The sequence below is a fragment of the Felis catus genome, chromosome A2 (genome assembly GCF_018350175.1).
Source record: "Felis catus isolate Fca126 chromosome A2, F.catus_Fca126_mat1.0, whole genome shotgun sequence".
NCBI lineage: Eukaryota > Metazoa > Chordata > Mammalia > Carnivora > Felidae > Felis > Felis catus.
In genome coordinates this window covers 17,898,420-17,923,479 of record NC_058369.1, presented here as the reverse complement: position 1 = coordinate 17,923,479, position 25,060 = coordinate 17,898,420, and the positions used below count along the sequence as shown (strand labels likewise).

The window sequence follows — 25,060 nt, the reverse complement described above, 5'->3', positions numbered from 1 at the left end:
AGTGCACATGGGGAGGAGGAGCCACAAAGAGAGGATAACAGTGGAGGCAGGAACATTAGGGAGTGACAGGGCTGGCCACCGCAGTTACACCGCAAGTCAAGTGTATTAAGGAAAGGTCTAGGTCTTGCTCTTTACAGGAGCACCAGCTGAAGCCACTGCTAGCCCTAATGAAGACAGCAGAGCTCGATTTCCCTCTACCATGGTTCCTTTACCCCTCTGCACAGTGCCCACTTAGCCTCCAAGACCTAGGATGGCTCCTCCTTCCCCTGTAGGTGCAGACTTCCTCTTGGTTATTCGAGGCTCTGCTCAGGCATTTTCTCCAGCAGGAAGCCATCCCAGATCGCTAAGTTGCCTGAGGCAGCTCCCCAGGGACCCTAGTACTCTTCCCCCTAGCATGCCTCCTGCTTCCCTCCTTTGTTGGTGTAAAGTTTCGTGCCCTGCACTCGCTAGATTGTGGACCCGGAGGGCTACTGTACAGCCAAATCCTCGTCCCTGACCCCGCCCCTCCAGGCCCTCCACCGACTGGACCCGGATCCAACCCAGTTCCGCCTCAGCGGCTCAGCAGTGCTCCATCCTCACGCCTATAGGAACCGAGACCGTATATCCGGCATGAAGTTCCGACCTTAGGGCGTCCTCAGATTCTGGAGCCCACCTGCCAGCTTTCCACAGCTAGGTAGGGCGCTCAGGAGGTGGGACCCACGGGAACCCCCCCCTCCCGGAAGCGAAGAAGTCGAGGGGCCGAAGAATGTGCCGCCTGATTGGTCGATGGTGATGTCATATGTACCGTTGGAGTGGGCTGCAGGCCTGAGCCAGGAGTTTTGCTTTAGTTCCTAACTGGAGCCGCGCCCCTTGGAACGTTCTGGGATCCCGCCCTAAACCCCTCCTTGGTCTGGGGACGCCCGCGCCCTTTATCCATGACGCTGCAGGGCGTTGCCGCTGCTGCCTTTGCAGGCCAGGGGGCAGAGAGCCTCCGGGATTATCTCTCTGGGCTACCTTGGAATCCACAGAGCCCTCCCCTAAGACAATGAGTCCGCCGTCGGGGGGCGGAGCCTCCCTTTGTGCCAATAGTTCTCTCCCAACCCGGTGTCGTCTTCTGTGACGTCTATTCCGCCTTATCTGCCCATTGGCCATCCGGAACCGACTTGCTCCTGGAGTTGCTCAGCTCTGGGAGAACTGTATTGAACCGTGGGAGGAGGATTGAGGTTCCGTTAGTCCCTTCAAGGGGTTAAGGGACGCAGTCGTGGAGGGCGAGGGGCGGGGATCCGAGGAAGCCGTGGCTGCAGTTATACAAGGCAACGCCGGGCTCCACGTGGCATCCCAGAGCTTTCGAGACCCGCGGCCTGGAGGAGGGTGTTTCCTCCAGTAGAGGGGCCTCCAGCACAGGAGACTGCTGGGTTCCAGCAAGGCAGGGAAGAGTTTGTTCTCTATTCACGCCTGGGCGGGTCATCTCCAGTCCTTGCTCTGCAGAGACACTCCAAACAGATGGTCGCGACATGTTTCACGAGTTAAAACTCAGTGGTCGAACAGTTCAAGCTATCAACTTTAGGTCTGGTGTCCCAGGTCTCCATCCAGTCAACCTCCCCTGCGTCCCCGGGATTCCACATGGTACCCCTGCCAAGAGTCATGGGAACGCTCTCTCCGCAACATTGGCACCAATTTTCATACTAAACTCCAGGACAGGGTCCGGAACTAGTGCTCAGGAAGGGGAACAAAAGACCTGCAAACAGAAGAAAGAGTAAGAGATGGAGCTGAGACCGCGCCTAGAAGAAGGAAGGCGGGTGAGGGGGGTGTCCCAAAGCAAGGAGGGTGGATCCAGGGGCGGCGAACCTTCCAACCCTTATTCAGCACCGCGGGCAGCAGTTATGCTTTGCCCTTAGTAAAGATGGCGACAACGGCTTCAGCAGCCAGATTTGCCATGCGCAACGGGCTGTACCACAGGATTTGGGGCTTCGGGGCTGAGGTGGAACGAACCATCGCTGAAGCCGGGAGCCATGTTGGAGCGGCGGGAGGCGGCAGCCGCGTCGGGGATGCTGTGGTGGGGGCGGCAAAAGCCGGGGCCGCACGCCAAAGGGGCTCTGGCTGCGGAGTAGATGGTGCCCAGAGGGCGAAGGCGGTGCGGAGCGACAGGCCGAGAGGCGGGGGACCGGGGCGGCGGCAGGGGCCCGGGAGGGGGCCCGAGCGGCGGGGCGGGCCCAAGGCCCGGACCGGGGCGAGGGGCGGTGGAGGCCGTGTGGGGAGGCGGGGGGTGATGGCGAGGCGGCCGCCTTGGTGGGGTCTCAGGGGGCCGACGACCCCACTACTCCTGCTCCTTCTCCTCCTCTCTTTGTTCCCTCTCAGCCGAGAGGAGCTGGGGGTCGACGGGGGCCAAGGCTGGGACCCAGGGGTAGCTGCCGCTACGGGGCCAGGGGCGCGGACCGGCGGCGGAGCCTTAGCTCTTTGTCCCGAGACGCCCGGGGTCCAAGAGGATGAAGAGCCTGGCCTGGGAGTCAGGGAGCCTGTCTTCTTGGGGCTCCGAGGGGGAAGGCAAAGCGCTCAGAGTGGTAGAGGGCTCCCTGAACAGCCGGACGCGGGGTTGGGAGCGAAATATGGGGTCCAGGCTTTAGACAGACGCGGGCAAGGAACAGGACAGGGACCAGGGGCTCTATTATGCTGGCGCCCAGAGATCTCCTCTTGCGGGCGGACAGGACCCTTGCGAAAAGATAGTCAGTCTCCAGAGGCTCTGCCCCCAGGGGTCCCGAGCCTGAGGAACAGCTCTCCCTTCCCTTTGGACCTTCTGGTTCGGCCCCGTGGTTACAAGCCAGTGTTCTCCCAGAGGAATCCTGGAAGAGGCACCCCCAAAAAAGTGGGATCCACGCGCTGCTGCGGGGAATTGTGGGCACCGAGGCGTAGGGGTCAGAGCGAGAGAACTGCGACATCTCGAGCGGCGAGGACAGCCCCCCAGCCGGACTGTCCCCCCAGGGCTATAGGATGTGGCCCTGGGCTGGATTCAGCACCGCTCATAGAGAGGACAGCTCCCGAGTCTGTTTCAGCACTGCGCGAGTCTCGGACAGCTCCCGAGCCGACGCCCGAGCGCATGCGCTCGCGTGGTCTCTTCCGCCGCCGCTTCCTCCCGCAGCACCCCGGGCCGCGCCCCCCGGGGATCCGGGCTCAGTCGGGAATCTGGAGAATACCCACAGCGAGCAGGATCCGCCCCCGTCGCGCCGCGAACCGCCACCCGCAGTTCCCGCAGTACAACTATCAGGCGCTAGTGCCCGAGAACGAGGCGGCTGGCACCGCGGTGCTACGCGTAGTGGCGCAGGACCCGGACGCAGGCGAGGCCGGGCGCCTAGTTTACTCGCTGGCTGCGCTTATGAACAGCCGCTCTCTGGAGCTGTTCAGCATTGACCCACTAAGCGGCCTCATTCGCACAGAGGCTGCCCTGGACCGCGAGAGCATGGAGCGGCACTACCTGCGCGTGACGGCGCAGGACCACGGCTCGCCACGCCTCTCGGCCACTACCATGGTGGCCGTTACAGTGACCGATCGCAACGACCACGCGCCAGTGTTTGAGCAGGCGCAATACCGGGAGACACTTCGCGAGAACGTGGAGGAGGGCTACCCCATTCTTCAGTTGCGTGCCACAGACGGCGACGCGCCCCCCAACGCCAACTTGCGTTACCGCTTCGTGGGGCCGCCAGCTGCGCGCGCCGCTGCTGCCGCCGCCTTCGAGATTGATCCGCGGTCTGGCCTCATAAGCACCAGCGGTCGCGTAGACCGCGAACACATGGAAAGCTACGAGCTGGTGGTGGAGGCCAGCGACCAGGGCCAGGAACCTGGGCCGCGCTCTGCCACTGTGCGTGTGCACATAACTGTGCTGGACGAGAACGACAACGCGCCCCAATTCAGCGAGAAGCGCTACGTGGCGCAAGTGCGCGAGGACGTGCGCCCCCACACGGTGGTACTACGCGTCACAGCCACCGACCGGGACAAGGATGCCAATGGACTGGTGCACTACAACATCATCAGCGGCAACAGTCGTGGTCATTTTGCGATCGACAGCCTCACGGGCGAGATCCAGGTGGTGGCACCTCTGGACTTTGAGGCAGAGCGAGAGTATGCCTTGCGCATCCGGGCGCAGGATGCAGGCCGGCCACCACTGTCCAACAACACAGGCCTGGCCAGCATCCAGGTAGTGGACATCAATGACCATACTCCTATCTTTGTCAGCACACCTTTCCAAGTCTCTGTACTGGAAAACGCACCCCTGGGCCATTCGGTCATCCACATTCAGGCAGTGGATGCGGACCATGGGGAGAATGCCAGATTAGAGTACTCCCTAACTGGTGTGGCACCTGATATGCCCTTTGTGATAAACAGTGCCACTGGCTGGGTCTCTGTGAGTGGTCCCCTGGATCGTGAGTCTGTGGAGCATTATTTCTTTGGTGTGGAGGCGCGAGACCATGGCACACCTCCACTCTCAGCCTCAGCCAGTGTCACGGTGACTGTGCTAGATGTTAATGACAATCGGCCTGAGTTTACGATGAAGGAGTACCACCTACGGCTGAATGAAGATGCAGCTGTGGGCACTACTGTGGTCAGTGTGACCGCTGTAGATCGTGATGCCAACAGTGCCATCAGCTACCAGATCACAGGTGGCAACACCCGGAATCGGTTTGCTATCAGCACCCAGGGGGGTGTAGGTCTGGTGACACTGGCTCTGCCATTGGACTACAAGCAGGAACGCTACTTCAAGCTGGTGCTAACTGCTTCTGACCGTGCGCTTCACGATCACTGCTATGTGCACATCAATATCACAGATGCCAACACTCACCGGCCTGTATTTCAAAGTGCCCACTACTCAGTGAGTGTGAATGAGGATCGGCCAGTGGGTAGCACTGTGGTGGTTATCAGTGCCTCTGATGATGATGTGGGTGAGAATGCTCGCATCACCTATCTCCTGGAGGACAACCTGCCCCAGTTCCGCATTGATGCAGATTCAGGGGCCATTACACTACAGGCTCCACTGGACTATGAGGACCAGGTGACCTACACACTGGCTATTACAGCTCGGGACAATGGCATCCCACAGAAGGCAGACACCACTTATGTGGAGGTGATGGTCAATGATGTCAATGATAATGCTCCACAGTTTGTGGCTTCCCACTACACGGGATTGGTATCTGAGGATGCCCCACCTTTCACCAGTGTCCTGCAGATCTCAGCCACTGACCGAGATGCTCATGCCAATGGCAGGGTCCAGTACACTTTCCAGAATGGGGAAGATGGTGATGGAGATTTTACCATTGAGCCAACCTCTGGCATTGTCCGCACAGTGAGGCGGCTGGATCGGGAGGCAGTACCAGTGTATGAACTTACTGCCTATGCAGTGGACCGAGGTGTACCCCCACTGAGGACTCCGGTCAGCATCCAGGTGACGGTGCAGGATGTAAATGACAATGCCCCTGTCTTCCCAGCTGAGGAGTTTGAGGTGCGAGTGAAGGAGAACAGCATTGTGGGCTCAGTGGTGGCTCAGATCACTGCGGTAGACCCTGATGAAGGCCCCAATGCACATATAATGTACCAGATTGTGGAGGGGAACATCCCTGAGCTGTTCCAAATGGACATCTTCTCTGGAGAGTTGACGGCACTCATTGACCTGGACTATGAGGCTCGCCAGGAATATGTGATTGTGGTGCAGGCCACGTCTGCCCCTCTGGTCAGTCGAGCCACTGTGCATGTCCGCCTGGTTGACCAGAATGACAACAGCCCTGTGCTCAACAACTTCCAGATCCTCTTCAACAACTATGTATCCAACCGCTCAGACACCTTTCCCTCAGGCGTTATTGGGCGCATCCCAGCTTATGACCCTGATGTCTCTGACCACCTCTTCTACTCTTTTGAGCGGGGCAATGAGTTGCAGCTGCTGGTGGTCAACCAGACCAGTGGGGAGCTTCGACTCAGCCGCAAGCTAGACAACAACCGCCCACTGGTGGCCTCCATGTTGGTGACTGTCACAGGTGAGGGGTGGGGGGCAAGCAAGTGACCCAGTGACCCCAACCTTCAGGGCGTCAGGGGCTCCCAGGGCACCTGAAACCAAAGAAGGATTTCCAAGCCTTCCAAGAATCCCTTAAATGCTGGGTTCCTGCACCCCCACAGGATCTGCCATAGGCTTTACAGGTTAGGTTCATAGCCTGCTTAGGGTCTTGGACAGTCTGCACAGAACCTCAAAGATTCTAGGGCATTTAGCAAATCCCATATAGACCGTATGAACTGTCTACTACACTAGGGATAGTGCCCCCATCCCCAAAAGCCTGCAGGTCCTGGCTTAATGCTCTGGAGGCCACAGGGAAAAGCCAGCATGGGCCAGTCAGCTCACACCTGTTCAGATGCAGCATTACTTTGGGTCCAGCTTGACCTTTACCCCATATGTACAGGGAAGGTGGGCCAATAGTTTAATGGTCATGAACAGCGGCTTACTCTGGCAGCTTCAGACAGAGAGTGGGCCCATACCGGCCTGACGGCTATCCGAGGGACTGACTGAGGACCTGCCCTTTGGGAAAATGTCCAGAGGCCCACGTGCCTCTTTTCTACCTCTACAGCCCCAGATTTTCACAAACACTCCCTCATAGGAGGGTGCAGGTGGGAGAGGCTCTTGCAATCGTGCCTACTGCGGCAGAGGTTGGGAGAGAGGCTTCAACTGCTGTTCACTTCCCAATTCTGGAGCACGGACTCCTCACACTGCCAAAGAAGGCACAGACTTCATTTATCCCTAAGTTCACTCAACAACCAATCCTTATTGTCCATCCAGTGTGTACTAGGGTCTGGGGACAAGGTATATAAGCACCTCATTCTCATTTTGAGAGGTGACCACTGAGATCACAGGACCCAGGTCTGGGATGACGGGCAGCTTTCTGATCCAAGAATTCTGAGGGGGCAGGTGGGTGGTGGTCAGGGTTCAAGACCTTCCTGGAGAGAGAGAGTTTGCTGAGCCAGGATTCTGGGGGATGGGGTTGAGTGGTCACAGGGCCAGGGGCCCTTCTAGTGCCACGGAAAAGCAGTTTGCTGACCAGAGATAGGGGATGGGTAAGCATTAATCTAGAAGTCTGTTTGTTTCTTTGAGGGGATGTTGTGCTGGTTATGCCATGCTGGGGGGTAGGGGTGGGTGGTCAGTGGCCCTGGCTCCTTTTTATGTTCTGAGTGAGGGTGGCTGCTGGCCATGATAACCTGGGGGAAGGTGAGTTACTATTTAGGGACTCTCTTGTGTGCTGTTAGAGGAATGGCTTACTGACCCAAGGGCTGACTCAGGTTTCTCCTGGTGTTGGAGGGAGGGGAGAGGAAGCAGCAACTTGGTACCCTGATGCTGAGGGAGTTGGTGGTCACAAGCCCCAGACCCCCTTGTGTCTGGCAGGGTCAGCCTCTGACTCACAGGTGCTGGGAGTCTAGGCATTCACTGGCCCCAGCTCTCTGAGTCCCGGGGAAGGGCAGCCGCTGACCCCAGACTGACCACTGCCTCTACCCCCACCCGCAGACGGGCTGCATAGCGTGACGGCGCAGTGTGTGCTACGCGTGGTCATCATCACGGAGGAGTTGCTGGCCAACAGCTTGACCGTGCGCCTTGAGAACATGTGGCAGGAGCGTTTCCTGTCACCGCTTCTGGGCCACTTTCTGGAAGGCGTGGCCGCGGTGCTTGCCACACCCGCCGAGGACGTCTTCATCTTCAACATCCAGAATGACACGGACGTGGGGGGCACCGTGCTCAATGTGAGCTTCTCGGCGCTGGCGCCGCGCGGGGCCGGGGCAGGCGCTGCGGGTCCCTGGTTCAGCTCCGAGGAACTGCAAGAGCAGTTGTACGTGCGCCGCTCTGCCCTTGCCGCGCGCTCGCTCCTAGACGTGTTGCCCTTCGACGACAACGTGTGCCTACGCGAGCCCTGTGAGAACTACATGAAGTGCGTGTCCGTGCTGCGCTTCGACTCGTCTGCTCCCTTCCTGGCCTCGGCCTCCACGCTCTTCAGACCCATCCAGCCCATCGCAGGCCTGCGCTGCCGCTGCCCGCCCGGCTTCACGGGAGACTTCTGCGAGACGGAGCTCGACCTCTGCTACTCCAACCCGTGCCGGAACGGCGGCGCCTGCGCGCGGCGGGAGGGTGGCTATACCTGCGTGTGCCGCCCGCGCTTCACAGGTGGGCGGGCCGCGGGCCTGGAGGCGCCACGGGCAGAGCGTGAGGCGAGGATGGGGAATCTGTCTTGAGTCTCCCGGGGTCGGGTGCGGCGCCGCGGAGCGCGAAGCCGTGGAACCCGGCCCTGGGAGAACCTAAAGCCCTGAAGAAATGGAGGCCTTAGGCGGGCTGAGACTACGGTGGGGGCGTGGCCTGGGGCGTGGGGGCGTGACCGGAGCTGCTGGGAACGTGGGGCGGGGCCAGGCCGCTAGGAGGCGTGTCCGCCCCCAGGGAGCTCGCCCTTTCTGTGGGCTGGGAGGCTTTGGAGGGGCGGGGCCCCCTGGAGCCGCGGGTGACCTCCTCCAACCTTGGTTTGACTCCTAGGAGAAGACTGCGAGCTGGACACGGAGGCCGGACGCTGCGTCCCCGGCGTCTGCCGCAACGGAGGCACGTGTGCCGACGGGCCCGACGGCGGCTTCCGCTGCCAGTGCCCGGCGGGCGGCGCCTTCGAGGGCCCGCGCTGCGAGGTGGCGGCGCGCTCCTTCCCTCCCAGTTCGTTCGTCATGTTCCGCGGTCTGCGGCAGCGCTTCCACCTCACGCTGTCCCTCTCGTAGGTGCCCGCCCGGTATCTCTGCGCGCCTCCACGCCGTCCCCACTCCCTCTGTGACCCTGAGTCAGATTCCCGGCTGCCCCATCCTGACGTCCCACAGGACATCGCCCTCCCCGGGTGTCCTGCCTGGGTGTCTCGGAGCATCACTGTCCCTGACATCACTGCATTGTCCCTGACGTCACTGCATTGTCCCTGACGTCACCGCACCCGCTCTCCTCCTTTCCTGCTTCACCCTAGCCTGGCTGGCGCCCCGTGAAACTTCTTGTCGCAGGGATGGTGGGTGTGAGGAGGTGTCCCGCTCGTGACTTGCCCTGTCCACCCCACCCAGGTTCGCAACAGTGCAGCCCAGTGGACTACTCTTCTACAACGGGCGCCTGAACGAGAAGCACGACTTCCTGGCCCTGGAGCTTGTGGCCGGGCAAGTGCGGCTTACATATTCCACGGGTGGGTGCTCCCGTGGATGTATATGTGGGGGAGTGGGTACATGAGTAGGTGAGATGGCTGGGGGGTATAAGCCTCAAGTCCCCTCAGGTTTGCCTCACTGCACACCTAAACATGTACCTCCGTGTCAAACAGACATGAGTGAGGATCTTACCCCCTTAGCCATTCCCTGGGAGAAAGTCCATCTCTCCAAGTGGTGTGTGCTTCTCCTATCTTCCAAGGTACTCTGGTCCAGCCAGTATGGTCACCAGTGGATGGGACTGATCTGATGTATCCCTGGCCATCCTGGGAGTAACTGTACCTGAGTAGGGATGGGGAGGGAAAGGTAACTAGGCAGCTCCAGACAACCTTCCACATGTATCCCCTGCACAGGTGAGTCCAATACAGTGGTCAGCCCTACAGTTCCAGGGGGCCTGAGTGACGGGCAGTGGCACACAGTGCATCTGAGATACTACAACAAGGTGGGCACCACCCTTGGCATGGCAGTATGAGGGGAGCTGGGATGCCAGGTTCTGCCCCTTAGGGGTCAATCCTGGAGGTCCTGTTGAGTGGTGTGCCTGGGTTTCTAGCCCCGGACAGATGCCCTGGGGGGTGCTCAGGGCCCCTCCAAGGATAAAGTGGCTGTGCTGAGCGTGGATGACTGCGACGTGGCTGTGGCTCTGCAGTTTGGTGCTGAGATTGGCAACTACTCATGTGCAGCTGCTGGCATGCAAACAAGCTCCAAGAAGTGAGACCCCAGCCCCTGATTCCCATGCCTTCTGCCTGCCAAAGTCCACTCCAACCCTGACCCCATGCCTATCTCCAACCTGCCACCCCATCCTTCCCCAAATCACAAATCCTCTCTCCACTATGACACAAATCCTCTCCCCTACCTCACTGTAGCCCCATCTCTTTATTCTACCCTGCCTCCCTGCTCCCACACATGGTCCCCAAGCACCCAGTTCTCCAGTATCCACTGCCCCCTTCCTAATGCCCCACATTCCCTTAGATTCTTCGCCAACCACCCAAATGCCTCACTGTTTCATCCTAGCCTTCAGCCCCTCCCCTTCACCTTTCCCTAAACCATCTGCCCATCATGAGCTCTCCTTTGCACCCCCACAACTAAAGTTAGGCCCCAGCTTCTTCCCTGGCCTTACCTTCCCCCCTAAATCACGTTTACCCTCTGAGTCCTACTCCCACCCCACCCCCACTTCTGTGGCCCTCAGGAGCAACCCTACCTTGGCCTCTGTCCCAACAATGATGAGGACCCCTGATCCTCAGGTCCCTGGACCTGACGGGCCCTCTGCTCCTGGGGGGTGTCCCCAACCTCCCCGAGAACTTCCCCGTGTCGCACAAGGAGTTCATTGGATGCATGCGGGATCTGTACATTGATGGCCGCCGAATGGACATGGCAGCCTTCGTTGCAAACAATGGCACCATGGCAGGTAGGCCATGTCCCCACATTAGGGAGGGGGAAGAGGGCTATGTGGAGTGATTCCAAATCTGACCTCATCCTTGTTTCCTTTGCTGGCAAGCATTGTGCCATAGCTTAACCCTTAGGGCCTGTCTCCTTCCAACTCCATCTTGAGAGAATCTGGGGCTAAAATCATGGCCACTTTGGCCCCTCTGGACCCCTGTGTCCTGTCTAATACTTGTGCCCCCTACCCCCCACGTTCTCACATCTGCCATGTGTCTTCCTCTCCCAGGCTGCCAGGCCAAGCTGCACTTTTGCGACTCGGGTCCCTGTAAGAACAGCGGCTTCTGCTCAGAACGCTGGGGTGGCTTCAGCTGCGACTGCCCTGTGGGCTTCGGTGGCAAAGACTGTAGGCTCAGTGAGTGGGCATCATGGGGCAAGAGGGGCCTGCAGGGTAAGGTCTTTTCCTCAGGTGGGACCTGTGATCTTCTTCCTTTTATCCCCCCAGCCATGGCCCATCCCCATCATTTCCGTGGCAATGGGACGCTGAGCTGGGACTTTGGAAATGACATGACTGTGTCTGTGCCGTGGTACCTGGGGCTGGCATTTCGGACACGGGCGACTCAGGGGGTCCTGATGCAAGTGCAGGCTGGGCCACACAGCACACTCCTCTGTCAGGTGTGTCTGTCCTCCTGGCCCCTCCCTAGACCCTCAACTCTCAAGCTCTGATGCCACCAGCAACATTCCTGGTCTGTTACAACCTAGTCCTGCCAGGTGTACTGACCATACTTGACCCTGCTCTGGACCCTGGCCCTTGATCCTCTTCCCCACCATAATATCCTCTGCAGGTGCAGGGCCCCAGCATATCTTTTTTGTGCTAGCTGCACCAATCCATAATCCCTGATCTTGACCTCTGAGTCCCCTAACTTCACTCTCAGGGACATGGTGTCCCTATGGCACAATGCCCTGTGTGCCAGATATAGCCTTAGCCCTGCAGTTCTGATGTCTGAACCCCCTGATCTCACCTCTTGACTCTCCAAGCCCCAGCCCAACTTGGGGCCCTGACCCCAGGGCTGTGCTTCTCTATCTGCAGCTGGATCGGGGGTTGCTGTCGGTGACAGTGACCAGGGGCTCGGGCCGTGCTGCCCACCTCCTTCTGGACCAGGTGACTGTCAGTGATGGCCGGTGGCACGATCTGCGGTTGGAATTGCAGGAGGAGCCAGGTGGCCGGCGGGGCCACCATGTCCTCATGGTCTCACTGGACTATAGCCTCTTCCAGGTCTGATCTCTGATTCTTGGGTAGTCCGTTAGTCTCCCAACCAGACCCACCTCATTTGACCCCTCTCTAGTCCAGATCCCCTCAACTGTCTCCACTGTACATCACTCTCCCTGCAGTCCCTTCCTCATGCCCTTGCTTTGAGCCCACCCTGCCAGCCAGGCCTGCTCAGGTTAAAGAGGCTATCCAGATTTCTGGCCTGGTCTTGGGGTACCTCTGCAGCCAGTACATTCCCTAACTCTTGGGAACCCCTTCTGGCCTCTGCCCTGATCTCCCTGTCTCAAAGCTCTGAAATTTCAGGGTCTATTCTGGGTCCAGGAAAGAGAGGCCTGTCTGAGCCCAGCTCTTTACTGAAACCTTGCTATTATCCATCCCCCACACTCCAGCAGGTCCTCCGCACTCAGGGGCAGCACATGCCCAGACCATTCTCCTGGTCCAGAGGGACAGAGGATGGTCATGCAGGGCTAGGACAAGGCCAAGACTGACTCTAGGGTAGGGCAGGGATCCATCAGGTGCCCCCACACCCCCAGTGCTGACTGTACCCCTCCCCCAGGACACCATGGCAGTGGGGAGTGAACTGCAGGGCCTGAAGGTAAAGCGACTCCATGTGGGAGGCCTGCCCCCCAGCAGTGAAGAGGAGGTTCCTCAGGGTCTGGTTGGCTGTATCCAGGTGGGGGTCAGCACGGGAACATGATTTGGGCCATTAGGGTGCGTGGTCAGTGGTCAGGAGCACCTTGGGACTTGAAAAGCTGCGTTCACATAGGGGTTGGCATGGGGAGGGGATGTGACCCAGAGCCATCAGAGATAGGCCTTTCTGTGCTGTTGGCAGTGAGGGTCTAGCTTACATTATTAAGGGTCATTAGAGGTCTATGTCAGGGACAGCACGATTAGGGGTCCCATGGGGGGCTGAGTTGGGGATATTGGGGTCAGGGTCTGGGCTTTTTGGGGGGTTTGAGGGAGACTGCATGTCAGGTGGCTGGCTCTGTAGGGGCTGAGATGCTTTGACATGGGGCTCACACCTTGCTGGCTGTGTCCATAGGGGGTATGGCTCGGCCCCACGCCCTCAGGATCCCCAGCCCTGCTTCCTCCTAGCCACCGAGTGAACGTGGAACCTGGTTGTATAGTGACCAACGCCTGTGCATCTGGACCCTGCCCACCCCACGCTGACTGCCGAGACCTCTGGCAGACCTTTTCTTGTACCTGCTGGCCAGGTGTGAATTGGGGGTGGGGCAGGGTGGATTTGGGTAGGAACTGGGGGCTCATGGTAAAGACTGGGATCACTGGAAGGACAGGTACCTGCTTCCTCCCATGCTCTGTGGCCAGTGTCCTGAGCTCGCTGACCCAACCTGCAGGTTACTATGGCCCAGGGTGTGTGGACGCCTGCCTCTTGAATCCCTGTCAGAACCAGGGGTCATGCCGCCACCTTCCAGGAGCTCCCCATGGCTATACCTGTGATTGTGCAGGTGGCTATTTCGGGCACCACTGTGAGCACAGGTGAGGGGCTGGAGACTGAGATGATGGAAAGACCTGGGGTGGGGGGAGGGAGTTGTCACTGAGATATCTTGGAGGCATCTCACATCTCACCTGGCTGTCTACCTCCAGGATGGACCAGCAGTGCCCACGGGGCTGGTGGGGGAGCCCAACCTGTGGCCCTTGCAACTGTGACGTTCACAAGGGCTTTGACCCCAACTGTAACAAGACAAATGGGCAGTGTCACTGCAAGGTATGCCTGGCCCCTGACCCCTGACCTTTTAACTTTTCTCTAGCCATGATTTGTGATTCTTATCGAGCTTGCTGATCTCTGCCACCTGATTTAGGCCCTAGCCTCTTACCCCTGTCCTGTCATCTAACTGCCACCTCTAGTCCTTGATGTCTGATTCCTCCCTTACATTTCATTTGAAGCCCAATCTTCCTTCTGGCCTGTGAGTACTGTTCTCTTGACCCTTTGCCCTTGATTCCACTCATTCCTCAAGCCCTGACCTGAGACCCCTACCTTAAGCCCTGATCTCTGACCTCAGGCCCCTGATCCATTCTTGAATAGGAGTTCCACTACCGACCACGGGGCAGCGACTCATGCCTCCCATGTGACTGCTACCCTGTGGGCTCCACCTCGCGTTCATGTGCACCCCACAGCGGGCAGTGCCCCTGTCGCCCAGGAGCCCTTGGCCGCCAGTGCAACAGCTGTGACAGTCCTTTTGCGGAGGTGACAGCCAGTGGCTGCCGAGGTGAGCAGGCTCCACGCAGCTCCACATATAGAGGGCTGGCTCTGGCATGCGGCCACCAAGCTTTCTGTCATGTTTGACTCCTTGGGTAGAGCTCTAGGAAGTGTTTCCTGAAGGAGACCACTGATCCCTAGACAACCCCCACGTTTGTCCCAGATACTTTGATGACTTGTTACAGAACCTGACAGGCCAGCTCCTGTAAGGCCAGAGAGGGAGTGCTGGGTAGCGGGTCTGATGTGGGTGGTAAAGGAGTAGTGGGTGTGGCTATCATTTTCCCCAGTCCCTGGCTGCCTGGTTCAGTGCTTCCTCTCTCTTTAGTGCTCTATGATGCCTGCCCCAAGTCCCTGAGATCTGGCGTGTGGTGGCCCCAGACCAAGTTTGGCATGATGGCCTCAGTGCCCTGTCCTCGAGGGGCCCTGGGTGAGTACCTGGGGGGCAGGGGCATCATTGAGGGTGGGAGTAGGTCTGTCCTCCGACTGCTGGAGCCACTTCTTTTCCTGAGTTGGGTGGCATTGCTCCTGCAAAGAAGTGGGAGTGGGGTAGGGGTCTATGTGGGCTCCTCAATACCTCCTAGGGGGTCTGGGTCCCTCCCCACCCCCTCATTGAGCCTCCATCTGTTTCTCTTGGCTTCTGGGCAGGATTGCGGGGTGCAGGTAAGGGGTACGTGTTTGCTCAGGTGTGCTGCGCCCCCCCCACCCCACTGCCAGAGCTTTTGCAGACCCCTCCCGCTGCCTGAAATCCCTGCGGACCCATCCCCACTGCCTGAGGTCTCTAAAAGCTACTCTCAGCTGCTTGAAGTCCCTGGAGGCCCCTTCCCACTGTCTGAGGATGCTGGAGGCCCTTTTCTGATGCTTGAGGTCCTCAGAGGCCCCTCCCCACTGCCTGAGGACTCTGCAGACCCCTCCCCACTTCCCAAGATCCTTGCAGACCCCCTCCTCAGTTCCTGAGGTCCCTTCAGGCCTTTTCCTATGTCGAAAGTCACGAAAAACGCCCTCCTCTCTGTTTGAGGACCCTATAGACTCCTCCCTGCTGCCTGAGGGCCCCTCCCCACTGCCTGAGGTCCTTGCAGAACCCTCCCTGCTGCTTGAGGTCTCCACAGTGGCTGGACAGAGATCATCTCTGTATGCATGCTCATGTGTGTGTCTTTCTGTGCCTGTGCACGTGTCTGTGTGTCTGTCTTGGGGGGGTTCTGTGTTCAAGTTAGGGTCCCTCTTGCTGGTGGCTATGAGCTGTCTTAAGACCCAGGTCAATTCTCATTCAACCCCCATCCCCATCTCACAGACAAGGGCAAGAGGGCAGCAGAGTCCACCACTGGGACAGTTGAAGCTAGTGTGAGAACTTTCACCCCACCCTCACTTTGGTCACACAATACTCCTGGAAACCTTGGTCTGTGTGTGCATACATGGAGAGAGCATGTGTGTCTGTGTGTTTGTCCTGATCCACACGTCCATGTATGTGCAGACGTGGGCACTGGTCTGTGTGTTTGCTTGCCCTGGGCCACATGTCTGTGAATGTGCTCTGGCCCGTGTGTGTGTGTGTGTGTGTGTGTGTGTGTGTGTGTGTGTGTGTATAAGAGAGAGAGAGAGACAGAGAGCGCGCGCACCTTTCTGCTCTGCTTTATGTAATCAGTGGTTCTGAATGGCCCACAGGCCCCCTGAGACTGATAGGCAGCTGGGACCTGCTTGGGCTGGGAGCTTGTCCAGCCACAGATGCCTACTATTCTGGTCTCTGCTTCAGAGCTCCCCCTGGGTTGGGGGAGGGTGCTGTGCTCATCAGATCAGTGAAGGTGTTCCGGCCCCAGGCCTGACCATGGTTCACCTGTCCCTAGGTGCTGCTGTGAGGCTGTGTGATGAGGACCAGGGTTGGCTGGAGCCTGACCTCTTCAACTGTACCTCCCCTGCCTTTCGAGAACTCAACCTGCTGGTGAGACTGCCCAGACCTGACCCTGCACTCAAGACCTGCGCTAGCCCTGGCCCTGGCCTCAGCTTCCCCAGGCCTGGGCAGGGGCCCAGACATCATACCCCAGCCTTTGACCTCCTGGGCTTTTCCTGGTTGCCCTTTAATCTGGCCAAACCCTTCTTCCTGTGAAGCTTTTGAGAAAGGCCTAAGGGACCACAGAGCGACCATCCCCATCTTTGTCCTGGCAGCTGGATGGCCTAGAGCTGAATAAGACAGCACTGGATACTGTGGAGGCCAAGAAGCTGGCCCAAAGGCTGCGGGAGGTGACTGGCCACACCGACCACTACTTTAGTCAAGATGTCCGAGTCACTGCCCGACTGCTGGCCCACCTGCTGGCCTTTGAGAGTCACCAGCAGGGCTTTGGGCTGACAGCCACACAGGATGCCCACTTCAATGAGGTGGGGCTATTTCCTGTGCTCCCCATCTCCTGGACCCCTGCTCAGGCCCCTCCTGACCCTAGGGAAGTAAAGGCCCTGGGCTCTCCCTCTTCCCTTGTCCTCTCCCAACCCACCCCCTTGCCGGCTGGGGCGTGTCTGAGCACCCAGCCATAACCCTCAGACCTGCCTTGTCTCCGCTCACATGTCCTCACCTGGCTGAGCCCACTTTCATCTCCCTGATTCTAGAATCTGCTGTGGGCTGGCTCTGCATTGCTTGCCCCAGAGACCGGGGACCTGTGGGCAGCGCTGGGGCAGCGGGCCCCTGGAGGCTCCCCAGGCAGCGCAGGGCTGGTGCAGCATCTGGAGGAGTATGCAGCCACGCTTGCAAGGAATATGGAACTCACATATCTGAATCCCGTGGGGCTGGTGACGCCCAACATCAGTATGTGGCGAGTGGCATGGGGGAGAGGCAGGAAGGGGGCTGTGAAAGGGCAAGGACCTGGAAATCTGAGGGGCTGGGGGCTATTGATGTCAACATTAGTAGCGGGAGGCTGTGCCACCTCCCTCAGTGCTTTGCAGGGACGGGCTCTGTGCTGGTAGCAATGAAGTGAGGGATTGTGGGACTTGGGTATAAGATGCAGATAGGAGGGTGTGGGGCCTTCTGCATGGGGAGGAGATCCTTGTTGGGTCTCACCCCTCTTCCTCCTGGGCAGTGCTCAGCATCGACCGCATGGAGCACCCCAGTCCCACCCGGGGAACCCGTCGCTACCCTCGTTACCACAGCAACCTTTTCCGGGGCCAGGATGCCTGGGATCCTCACACACACGTGCTGCTGCCTCCCCAGTCCCCATGGCCATCCCCACCTGAAGGTGAGATCCCTTGGGTGACCCCTGGCCCGGGTCCTGTTTCCCTATCCCACCTCTTTCACCAGATAGCATATTGCCCTCCTGCCAGTTCTCCCCTTGTCAGACCCACGCCATGTCAGACCCCTGTGTGAGACCCTCCCATGTCAGCCCCCCACACTGCTCTCGCCTCGCCGGACTCTCTCCCTCACCACAGATGATCTCTCCCATGCCTTGATATTCAGGATCCAGCCCTGGAGAGCCCATATCCCCTTCATGGGTTCCTGCTTTCTCCATCTCCCAGACCTGGACCTACAGGGAAGAGATTCCCATGCTTGATGCTGCGATGGGTTGGTTCAGAGCTGGGTTTGTGGGTGCTGGGGGTCAGAGGTCACTGACAGTGGTTCTTTCCCCTCCCCTGGCAGTTCTGTCCACAAGCAGCAGCAGCATGGAAAACTACACCTCCTCAAGTGTGGGCCCCCCTCCGGTCCCCCCGGAGCCCGAGCCTGAGCCTGGGATCTCCATTGTCATCCTCCTCGTTTACCGCACCTTGGGGGGGCTGCTCCCTGCCCAGTTCCAGGCCGAGCGCCGGGGCGCCAGGTACCACGGGGGGCATTACTTCCAGGCCTCTCACCCCTGAGTTGCCTGTAAGCTTCTACCCGGTCTAGCACCCATTTTTTCGTGGGCAAATGAGCAAGTTCACAGTCATCCTGAGACAGCTCCCATGTGCAGCTCCAGGGAGCCTTGTCCGTGCTGGCTTCTAGGTGAATCATGTTCTGTGGAGTTGTGCAGGGTTGCAGACAGGCACAGAGCCACAGGTGGGGACAGTCTCATAAAGGAGAGGTACATGTGCCGGGTACAGACAGGCAGACTGGCTAACAGAGGCAGGCAAAGACAGGCTGACCAATCGATGGAGGTCAGATCGGGGTGGCAGGGACGGCAGTTTGAGGTAGACAGTCTGAAGCTGCTCAGGCCATAGACCCCAGTGTAGACAGTGAGTCTGAAGTCTCTCGGCTGCAGAGAACCTGCCATTTCTGCAGAACCATGACAGCCTAGCTATGCCATTGGACTCAGGGTCTTGAATCAGCCCAGTGGGAGGCTGAGGGGGTTCCCCAAAATAGCATCCACTCTGGGGCATCCCGACTCTCAGTCAGCCATGCCGATGGCATGAAGACCAAGATGTAGGCAGTCAGGGCTTGGGGAAGTCAGCAGGGTCTGAGCCCAGGTGGGGTGTCTCCTCAGGCTCCCCCAGAACCCTGTTATGAACTCCCCGGTGGTCAGCGTGGCTGTGTTCCATGGACGCAACTTCCTAAGGGGTGTCCTAGAGTCCCCGATCAGCTTGGAATTCCGCCTGCTACAGACGGCGAATCGGAGCAAGGCGATCTGCGTGCAGTGGGACCCGCCTGGCCCGTGAGGACCTCCGCTCCGGAAACCCTTGGTCCCCTGTTGGCCCCCGGGGAGCCCAGCCTGCCCCTGGGGCCCCTACCAATGTCCCTAGGCACCCAGGCCAATGAGGAATGTGGCTCCTCAGCTTCAGGCCCCCTGCCCCTCCCCACTGTCTGTCACAACCCCTCGCCAGGCCACGGGGCACTTTCCCGAGGGGATGATAGGTCTAACTGCCCTGTGGCTGCAGGGCGGACCAGCATGGCATGTGGACGGCACGGGACTGTGAGCTGGTACACAGGAATGGGTCTCATGCTCGATGTCGCTGCAGCCGGACAGGCACCTTTGGAGTTCTCATGGATGCTTCGCCCCGTGAGGTGGGACTGTGTTCAGAGTCCTGAGGGCGTGGGCAGGCCAAAGGGCAGGGGTGACCAACACCCCCACTGACCATCCTTGTCTCCACAGCGGCTGGAGGGTGACCTGGAGCTGCTGGCGGTGTTCACGCACGTGGTCATGGCAGTGTCGGTGGCCGCGCTGCTTCTGACCGCAGCGGTCCTGCTGAGCCTGCGCAGCCTCAAGTCCAACATGCGTGCGATCCATGCCAACGTGGCGGCTGCCTTGGGCGTGGCAGAGCTCCTCTTCCTGCTGGGGATCCACAGGACCCACAACCAGGTGCAGGGTCGGGGCCAGGGGACCTGTGTCTCGATGGCCTTACCTGGCTCAGGAAGTCCTGGAGCCAAAGCTCAGGGTCAGGGGTCAGGGATGCTCAGGTTGGGGCCCGGGTTTGGGGCACGATGCTGGGTCAAGGTGCTGTGGTTTAGGGGTCAGAAGCGGGGTGAGGCAGGAGTGGCGCTGACGCCCCCCAACCCTGCCTTCAGCTGGTGTGCACTGCGGTCGCCATCCTCCTGCACTACTTCTTCCTCAGCACCTTCGCGTGGCTCCTTGTGCAGGGGCTGCACCTCTACCGCATGCAGGTTGAGCCCCGCAATGTGGACCGCGGCGCCATGCGCTTCTACCACGCCCTGGGCTGGGGCATCCCTGCCGTGCTGCTGGGTGAGGGCTCTGCTCCCTGGCCCATCCGGGCCTGCGACCCCTGGCTTGTACCTATCACGTGGCCTGACTCCTGCCCCCGCCCCCAGTCCCGGTCATTACCCCAACCTCCATCCCTGCCCCCCACCACGCGATGTGCTCAGCAGGGAGCCTGCTGTGCCCCCACCCCTGGCATGAGAAGGTCAGCTGCTCTAGAACATACCCCTTCAGTCCTTCCTCTCCTCCCCTACAGGCCTTGCTGTCGGCCTGGATCCCGAGGGCTATGGGAACCCTGACTTCTGCTGGATCTCGGTCCACGAACCCCTCATGTGGAGCTTCGCAGGCCCTGTCATCCTGGTCATCGTGGTGAGTGTGCTGTACCTGGTGCCACCCGCGCGCTCTGCAGCAGGTGCGGCGGTGTTGGTGGTGGGGTGCCGGGTGGCAGTTGGCAGGTTTCCAGGCCTCGGCCTCAATTTCTGTTCTCCACTCGACTGGTACAGAGATGGGAAGCGTGGGGTCAGAAACTTGGCTGCCTCTCTCTCTCTGCGGATCTCTATTTCCCTTTCTCAGTCCCTCTCTGGTTCCCTATCTCGGACATTTTCTGAGCCAAAGTGCCTCTCTGTTTCTGATCTCCCTGTTGTGTGTGTGTGTGTGTGTGTGTGTGTGTGTGTGTGTGTGTGTGTGACTGTGTGCATGTGCGTTTCTCACTGCTTCTGCCTCTCTGTGTCTTGGTCTCTCTCTGTCCCTGTCCCTCTCTCACTGTCTTTCTCTCTGTCCTGCCCCTGCTCCACATGTCTGGCCATGGGTCCAGATGAATGGGACCATGCTTCTCCTCACTGCCCGCACATCCTGCTCCACTGGGCAGAGGGAGGCCAAGAAGACCTCTGTGCTGTGAGTTGTCTGGCTGGGGGAAGCGGGGGATTCTTAGAATGGCAGTCCCTTCCTTGGCAGGCTGAGCTCCAGATTCTGGGTGGGGAGATGAAGTCCTACCTGCCCTGGCCAGCCCCTCTCTGGTGCCCTCGTCATACTCTGCCCCATACATGCTCTGCCCTGCTGTCTCCCCTGAGACTCCCTTGGTCTGGGTGGCTCACTGTGCCCCCTGCCCCCGTGTCCCACCTATCTCCCACGTTTCTCTCATAGCCCGCCCCTACTTCCCACATATTTTCCCCATGTCCCCTCATGGCTCCCTGACTATCCTCCTGGTTCTTTTGGTGACCTCCCGTCTCCCCTAGTGTCCTCTGGAGACCGCCATGTTCCTTTGTGATTTCCTGTCCTTCCATGACCCCTGTGTGTCCCCCGCATGAGCCTTGCATGACGCATGCTTGTCCCCTTGTGTCCTTCCCTGTTCCACAGCAGGAGCCTTCGCAGCTGCTTTCTGCTGCTTCTCCTGGTCAGTGCCTCCTGGCTCTTCGGCCTCTTGGCAGTCAACCACAGTGTCCTGGCCTTCCACTACCTCCATGCTGCGCTCTGCGGGCTCCAGGTAACTGGCACCCCTCCCCACCTCCGGCCTGGTGGGGCTTCAGCAGGGTGGCCCAAACCCTGGGCAGGCCATCGAGCCCAGTCTAGAGCTGACTCCTCTGGATGACTGATGCCGGGTAGGGTGCCCGTCCTGGACTTCCTTCCCCAGCACTGTGGCTCCTGGCCACTTGCTGGTCCACACAGACCTCCACTGACTTAGTCACTTGGGCCACTCTGACGCCTCCGAGATTCTCGCTGACTCCCTTACTGGGTCACCCCTGGACCCCTCACTCCCTCACGCTGACTTGCAATGACTGATCCCCCTTGCTGACCCACAGTGACTTATATGAGCCTCGACTGACCCCCTGCTGGCCCTCCTCTGACCTGTGACTCATTTCTGATCTCTCACTGACTTTCGGTAACCCCTCGTTGACCCCATGCTGACCCTTACTGACACAGGGCCTGGCAGTGCTGCTGCTCTTCTGTGTCCTGAATGCAGATGCCCGGGCTGCCTGGACACCAGCCTGTCTGGCTAGAAAGGCAGCGCCCGAGGAGGCAAGGCCAGCGCCTGGCACGGTGAGGGGCTCTCAGGGCTGGGGAGTCAGGCCGGGGGCCCCGAGAGGCCAGGGTTGGAGGCCTCTCCAGAGCTGGCTCACACTCCTGTCTGCACCCACCTCCTGTAGGGGCACGGGGCTTACAACAACACGGCCCTCTTTGAAGAGAGTGGCCTCATCCGCATCACCCTGGGTGCCTCCACTGTCTCCTCAGTGAGCAGTGCTCGCTCTGGCCGGACCCAGGACCAAGACAGCCAGCGGGGCCGCGGCTACCTCAGGTGAGCAGAGCAGCCTTCTTGGGAGGAGGACATATAGCTCAGACCAGTCCCACTTGACCAGAGGGTGGCATTGCTGGTCCTGGGATGATGGTTCTACCCATCTTGGCACCTGGTTCCCCGCTACTGCTTCTGCCCTAGATGCCTCTTGCCACATACCCAGGGGTGCTTTCAGAGCCATTCCACAGCAGTTGGCTATGTGCTCACAGCCACCCCAGCCTCCAAAGCACCCCATCACATCCCTCTTTGATGGGAGGGGGCGGTTCCTGCATTTCCAGGGACAATGTCCTGGTTCGACATGGCTCAGCTGCTGACCACACTGACCACAGCCTCCAGGCTCATGCTGGCCCCACTGACCTGGATGTGGCCATGTTCCATCGAGATGCTGGTGGAGGTAGGGGCCAGGGCCGGGGCGGGGGAAGGGAGGCAGAGGATCTCCCCACCATTTCCCTTTCTTGAGAGCAACAGCTGACTGCAGTGGGGCGAGCTCCCCACAGGTCACTGCCCCAGGAGGCACCTGGTTCTCCTGCCAAGTCCCAGCCCTTCTGTATTGACCCCCACTCCAGACTCTACCTAGGTCCCCAGCCCCAGCTCCCTGCTGTAGCTAACCCAAGACCCTCAGCTCCAGGCTCTTTCTTGACCCCCAAGTTCCTCATCTCCCTGAGCCATTGATGTGCCTTCCTCCTTCTGATCTTCCCAACTCTAGCTGCAGACTCTGACTCTGACAGCGACCTGTCCTTGGAGGAGGAGAGAAGTCTGTCCATTCCATCCTCAGAAAGCGAGGACAATGGCCGGACACGGGGGCGTTTCCAGCGTCCACTCCGCCGGGCAGCCCAGAGTGAGAGGCTCCTCACTCACCCCAAAGGTGAGGGGGTATCTCTGACCCCATGGGTGACCAAGGGACACCCCATATTCTACTTGGGTGTGACCCAGGGACGCTGACATCCCCTGAAGATTCCTGGGACCAGCCTATTGGGAACCTGGGGTCATCATTAGGCCCCTGCACACCTCTCCCTATCTTCCTAGTGGTTCTGCTGGCTAGAGGTCCAGGAACAGCCTGGGCAACAAGGTCAAGGTCAGAGTCAGGGATGTTACAGGGTGACATGTCATTCTTCCAGCCCCTCTTCTTCCATGAGGGTTGGGGTTCAGCCTGGTTTTTTCTTCCAGGATTTTTCTTGACCCCTCAGCCATCAAGTCCCCCCACCCCTACTCTCTGTCCACCTACAGAGTGGCAGGCTCACCAGTAACCCTCTCCATGGGTCCATTGATTTCTGAGAAACACTCTCTTATTCCTACCTCTGCTCAATCAGTACAGCCAGAGTTTCAGGAGTCATTAGGGTCAGGGTTAGGGGGGTGGTCACTGAGTCTGGATCACAGGGGTCATGAATCAATGGGGTCAATTCAGAGGCTCCTGTAACCTGCTCTGGCTCCACAGACGTGGATGGCAATGACCTTCTGTCCTACTGGCCAGCCCTGGGGGAATGTGAGGCAACTCCCTGTGCTCTGCAGACCTGGGGCTCCGAAAGGCGCCTGGGGCTGGACACCAGCAAGGACGCAGCCAACAACAACCAGCCGGACCTGGCCCTGACTAGTGGAGATGAAACCTCCCTGGGCCGGGCCCAGCGCCAGAGGAAAGGTACGACCCCTGACTTTGTCCTGTATTTCAGGGACCCCAGAGACTGCTTCTACCCCAGCCCAGGGGATTCTTGCCCCTTTGAGCCTCACCTGCATTGCCAGGACCTGGGGGTTGCTCCTCCTCTGATCTCAAGGGGAGGTCTGCCCCTACTCCTGTACCTTGGAGACTGACGCTGTCCCAACCCAGGGGATGACTGCCTTCCCACTCTAAGCCCTATCCTGCTGCCGCAGTGAGATCCCCAGGGGCTGCCTCTGCCAAAGGGTTTCTGTCTCCAACCCTTTGTCACAGGGATCCCAGGGGCAGCTGCATCCCTAGACCCAGGGAGTGTCTGCCACCCCCTGCCCCACATACTTACTTTACTCCCATTTGTTCCTCACACAGGCATCCTGAAGAACCGATTGCAGTACCCACTGGTGCCACAGACCCGGGGTGCCCCTGAGCTGTCCTGGTGCCGTGCAGCCACCTTGGGCCACCGTGCTGTGCCAGCTGCCTCCTATGGTCGTATCTATGCTGGAGGGGCCACAGGCAGCCTTTCGCAGCCAGCCAGCCGCTACTCCTCTCGGGAACAGCTGGACCTGCTCCTCCGGCGGCAACTCAGCCGTGAGCGACTGGAGGAGGCCCCTGCCCCTATGCTTCATCCCCTGAGTCGGCCAGGTTCCCAAGAGCGCCTGGATGCCGCGCCAGGCCGCCTGGAGCCCAGGGACCGGGGCAGCACCCTACCACGGAGGCAGCCACCGAGGGACTACCCTGGTGCCAGGGCCGGCCGCTTCGGGTCACGGGATGCTCTGGACCTAAGGGCGCCCTGCGAGTGGTTGAGCACACTGCCCCTGCCCCACAGTGCCCGGAACCTTGACCCACAGCCCCCGCCTCTGCCCCTGTCTCCCCAGCGGCAACTCTCAAGGGACCCCCTCTTGCCATCCCGGCCCCTGGATTCTCTGTCCAGGAGATCGAACTCAGGGGAGCAGCTGGACCGTGTGCCTAGCCGGCACCCCTCACGAGAAGGCCTCGGGCCACCCCCGCAGCTGCTCAGAGTTAGGGAGGACCCAGCCAGTGGCCCTAGCCATGGCCCCTCTACAGAGCAGCTGGACATTCTCTCCTCTATCCTTGCCTCCTTCAACTCCTCGGCTCTCTCCTCCTCTGTGCAGTCCTCAAGCACGCCCTCGGGCCCTCACACCACTGCCACGCCTTCTGCCACAGCCTCTGCGCTTGGGCCCTCCACACCACGCTCTGCCACATCCCACAGCATCTCAGAGCTATCTCCAGACTCAGAGTAAGCAGGCTCTAGCCACTTGCCCTTACCCTCATCAGCTTAAGGCAACCTCCTGTGTACCCTGGCCTGTGTTCTGCCACAAAATGGGGTGTGGGTTGGCCCTGGCTTAGCACAGCCAGGGTGCCATGGGCTGGGGGCAGAAATCTGGCGGGGAATGGTGGTGTGATTAGCCGGAACTTGCGGGGTGTATGATTGGTGCCA

At 59.7% G+C, this 25,060-nt stretch overlaps 1 protein-coding gene across 6 annotated transcripts in view; it reads left to right on the top strand.

Annotated features, from left to right (window-relative positions):
- Positions 1 to 2,248: 2,248 nt before the first annotated feature.
- The window catches only part of CELSR3 (cadherin EGF LAG seven-pass G-type receptor 3), a 36,575-nt gene continuing 13,763 nt past the window's right edge, over positions 2,249 to 25,060 (top strand). For 2 of the 6 annotated variants that reach the window (XM_006928732.5, XM_045049872.1), the window contains exons 1-34: positions 2,249 to 5,996; positions 7,508 to 8,158; positions 8,519 to 8,744; positions 9,073 to 9,188; positions 9,558 to 9,646; positions 9,755 to 9,912; positions 10,446 to 10,609; positions 10,871 to 10,996; positions 11,087 to 11,256; positions 11,672 to 11,857; positions 12,408 to 12,524; positions 12,894 to 13,065; positions 13,207 to 13,348; positions 13,457 to 13,577; positions 13,896 to 14,079; positions 14,395 to 14,496; positions 15,905 to 15,999; positions 16,224 to 16,433; positions 16,659 to 16,854; positions 17,126 to 17,281; positions 17,680 to 17,854; positions 18,497 to 18,664; positions 18,888 to 19,014; positions 19,103 to 19,309; positions 19,516 to 19,690; positions 19,920 to 20,032; positions 20,478 to 20,557; positions 21,020 to 21,146; positions 21,584 to 21,700; positions 21,808 to 21,956; positions 22,232 to 22,347; positions 22,660 to 22,818; positions 23,389 to 23,589; positions 23,971 to 24,859. In XM_006928732.5, the coding sequence (XP_006928794.4) occupies positions 2,249 to 5,996; positions 7,508 to 8,158; positions 8,519 to 8,744; positions 9,073 to 9,188; positions 9,558 to 9,646; positions 9,755 to 9,912; positions 10,446 to 10,609; positions 10,871 to 10,996; positions 11,087 to 11,256; positions 11,672 to 11,857; positions 12,408 to 12,524; positions 12,894 to 13,065; positions 13,207 to 13,348; positions 13,457 to 13,577; positions 13,896 to 14,079; positions 14,395 to 14,496; positions 15,905 to 15,999; positions 16,224 to 16,433; positions 16,659 to 16,854; positions 17,126 to 17,281; positions 17,680 to 17,854; positions 18,497 to 18,664; positions 18,888 to 19,014; positions 19,103 to 19,309; positions 19,516 to 19,690; positions 19,920 to 20,032; positions 20,478 to 20,557; positions 21,020 to 21,146; positions 21,584 to 21,700; positions 21,808 to 21,956; positions 22,232 to 22,347; positions 22,660 to 22,818; positions 23,389 to 23,589; positions 23,971 to 24,859 (9,932 nt within the window). Of the gene's footprint in view, positions 5,997 to 7,507; positions 8,159 to 8,518; positions 8,745 to 9,072; positions 9,189 to 9,557; positions 9,647 to 9,754; positions 9,913 to 10,445; positions 10,610 to 10,870; positions 10,997 to 11,086; positions 11,257 to 11,671; positions 11,858 to 12,407; positions 12,525 to 12,893; positions 13,066 to 13,206; positions 13,349 to 13,456; positions 13,578 to 13,895; positions 14,080 to 14,394; positions 14,497 to 14,714; positions 14,730 to 15,904; positions 16,000 to 16,223; positions 16,434 to 16,658; positions 16,855 to 17,125; positions 17,282 to 17,679; positions 17,855 to 18,496; positions 18,665 to 18,887; positions 19,015 to 19,102; positions 19,310 to 19,515; positions 19,691 to 19,919; positions 20,033 to 20,477; positions 20,558 to 21,019; positions 21,147 to 21,583; positions 21,701 to 21,807; positions 21,957 to 22,231; positions 22,348 to 22,659; positions 22,819 to 23,388; positions 23,590 to 23,970; positions 24,860 to 25,060 lie in introns of all 6 variants that reach the window. The other 4 variants (XM_045049871.1, XM_045049868.1, XM_045049875.1 and 1 more) reach the window with 4 other exon arrangements.